This window comes from Propithecus coquereli, unplaced genomic scaffold, assembly GCF_000956105.1.
Source record: "Propithecus coquereli isolate 6110/MARCELLA unplaced genomic scaffold, Pcoq_1.0 Scaffold627, whole genome shotgun sequence".
Taxonomy (NCBI): domain Eukaryota; kingdom Metazoa; phylum Chordata; class Mammalia; order Primates; family Indriidae; genus Propithecus; species Propithecus coquereli.
Window position 1 is genome coordinate 229,074 of NW_012152252.1, and position 2,632 is coordinate 231,705.

Below are 2,632 nucleotides of genomic sequence, written 5' to 3' on the forward strand. Positions count from 1 at the left end.
GACTCCTTTGATTCCGGATTTACATGGCAACATCTGAAACTAGTGGTCTAGCTAACACAGGCAACCATGCAGAGTTGCAGCATTTAAAGAAGTACCAAAGTAATTCTCATGAATGGTAATTGCTGAGCAGAGAGAAAGAATGAATAAGAATGGGTTCATGGTTTCAGTGTTGGTGACTTATTACTGAGTTCAAGTTAACAAAATCAGGTCCCTTCCAAACATAATTATGTAAACTATTTTTGTCTGCTTGAAAGGGATCATATTCCGTTAGACACATGCAGCATTGAAACTCTAATCTTCATGTTAAGAAAAAGTCTGGAAAAAGTAATTCTTTCTCAATTTTCCTCAATAACTCAGATTTATTTTAAAGTCCAGGTAAAAACTCTGGGACTCATTTACTTTTTATAAAATCCTGGTCATATCATATCCCTTCCTTTCCCACCCACCAGCAAACTCCAAACAAAATATAAAGCAAAAACCTCTGCCCCCAAACACAACAAAATAATAACTGAGCGAAGAACTCAACAATTTCTTTTAAATGGTGAAAACACTGGTAACATTTTCACGTCAATCACTTAACTCATCTAAACGCTGTCCTTGTTTCACCAGTGCTAAGTGCTCCGTGGCTTGGCAGAGAATCCAATGCAAAGAATGCAAGGGAAGCATCCGACCCCTGGCCGGGCAGTGGAAGTGCTCGGTAAGTGCAGGACCCTCCTGGGCCGACCCTCCTGGGCGGACCCTCCTAGGCGGACCCTCCTAGGCCAACCACGGCTACACGTCGCTGGGCGAGCGCGCTCTTTGGGCGATGCCGGACGGGATGCAGCCGCAGCAAATGAGGCAGAGGGCTTTCTGGATCTCCTGGTTTCTGAAAGCATATATGACAGGGTTGATGATGGAATTGTAGGTGGCGGGCAGGAGGGTGGCGTAGGTGTAGATGGAGGGGTAGGTGTAATCCGCTATCAAGGAATAGAGGGTGAAAGGCATCCAGCAGGCGGCGAAGGTCCCCAGGATGATGGCCAGGGTGGAGACCCCTTTGCGCGTGGTCACGTAGTGCGACGTGGCCAGGAAGTGGTGCTGCAGGGCTATCTGGTGGGCGTGGCGCATCACGATCTTGCAGATCTGGACGTAGAGCTGCAGCATGAGCGCGAACATGAAGAGGAAGGAGACCGAGAGCACGGCCGTGTTGTTCTTGGTGAGCGGTCTGACCACGCTGCAGGTGGACTCGTCCCGCAGGCAGTTCCAGCCCAGCACGGGCAGCAGCCCCAGGCAGATGGAGGTCCCCCAGAGCATGACGAGCATGACGTAGGTGAGGGTGACCGTCCGCTCCGAGTGGTACGTCAGCGCGTAGTACAGCGAGAGGTAGCGGTCCACCGTGATGGCCAGCAGGCTGCACACTGAGGCAGAGAAAGAGGCGACGATGAGGCCGATGGTGGCCAGCTTGGCGGCTTCCGACTGCAGCAGGTAGGCAAAGACAAAATTGACGACGAGGCCGATGCCGGCCAGCAGGTCCGCGAGAGCCAGGCTGCCTATGAGCAGGAACATGGGTGCTCGCAGGCTGGGGTTGTGGAAGATGATGAGGACCACGATGGCATTTTCACAGGAGATGAGGGTTCCCGAGGTACACAGGACGACGTCCCAGGGGTTGACCGCCAGCTCGGGCTCGGGCTCTCCGGCGGGAACGCGGGAGGAGACAGCAGCTGAGACGTTCTCGGCGGCAGCGGCGTCTAAGTAATCCCGAGGCAGCCCGCTTGCATTGACCTCCAGGTCTTCACTCATTTTAACCCCTGTCCTCTTCAACGAAAAGACAGGCTTTTTGATGCGCAGACCCAGCAAGGCGACAATCCGAGATCATGCAGGAAACACACAGACAAGCAGAAAGCCAGCCGCGGCTCCGACACCAGCATCTCAGATGCCACAAGCTTCGGGAATTTCACTGTTGTGAAACGAAACAAAAGCCAAAGTGTCGGTGGTTTAAAGCCCGCGACAAAAACGCCGTTCGGCACCGGCGCGCGGGGAAGCACGGGGTCGCACACGGGCGCGCGGCGGGCTGTGCGCCAAAGCGCCGCGGACGCACGTTTGGGAACCACGTCTCGCATGCTGACAGCGGCCGACTGCTTGGCATCTGGGCGGCCGCCGCGGAAGCCACGCGGCCGGCAAGTCGCGAGCCGGGGACCGCCGTCCTCGGTGGAATGTTTAGATCGCCCATTTCCACCGAACTCCCACCCGCCAGAACATCCCTCGCGAGCGTGCACGCCCTCACACGCACCCCGGGCCGGAACAAAGAGGGTCCCAGACCCACCCCCTCGTGTGCACAGGGCAGTTTCGGGGAGGGCCACAAAAGGCAGGTGTGTGCAATGGGGGTGCCGAGACAGACAGACAGATGCCCATGCACTGCCGCCGCTCCCTTGCGGCAGGGACAGGCGGCGGACGCGAGGCGGACAGACAGGGCGCGGGGACAGGCGGCCCGCGGGGGCGGGGGCTCATCGAGGGGGTCACCTTGGCGCGCCCGGGCCGAGGGGGCTCCTCTGGTGCTTCCACAGCGCGCGAGCTACTCGAGTCGCATGTCGGCGCCGGCGCCCGCGGCGGCCAGGGGCGGCGGCTGGGCTCCGGAGCGGGCCGGGAGGGCGCGGGG

At 57.8% G+C, this 2,632-nt stretch overlaps 1 protein-coding gene across 1 annotated transcript; it reads right to left on the minus strand.

The window, feature by feature from the left end:
• Positions 1-339: 339 nt before the first annotated feature.
• On the minus strand, positions 340-2,626 carry GPR12 (G protein-coupled receptor 12). The gene is made up of 3 exons (XM_012659651.1): positions 2,497-2,626; positions 767-1,791; positions 340-728 (listed from the first exon to the last, which is right to left on the minus strand). The coding sequence occupies exon 2, from the start codon at positions 1,774-1,776 to the stop codon at positions 772-774; it is 1,005 nt and encodes a 334-aa protein (XP_012515105.1). The 5' UTR covers positions 1,777-1,791; positions 2,497-2,626; the 3' UTR covers positions 340-728; positions 767-771.
• Positions 2,627-2,632: the final 6 nt, after the last annotated feature.

Coding starts and splice junctions, on each gene's coding strand:
- GPR12 (XM_012659651.1), bottom strand. CDS start 1,776: ATGAGTGAAGACCTGGAGGTCAATGCAAGCGGGCTGCCTCGGGATTAC.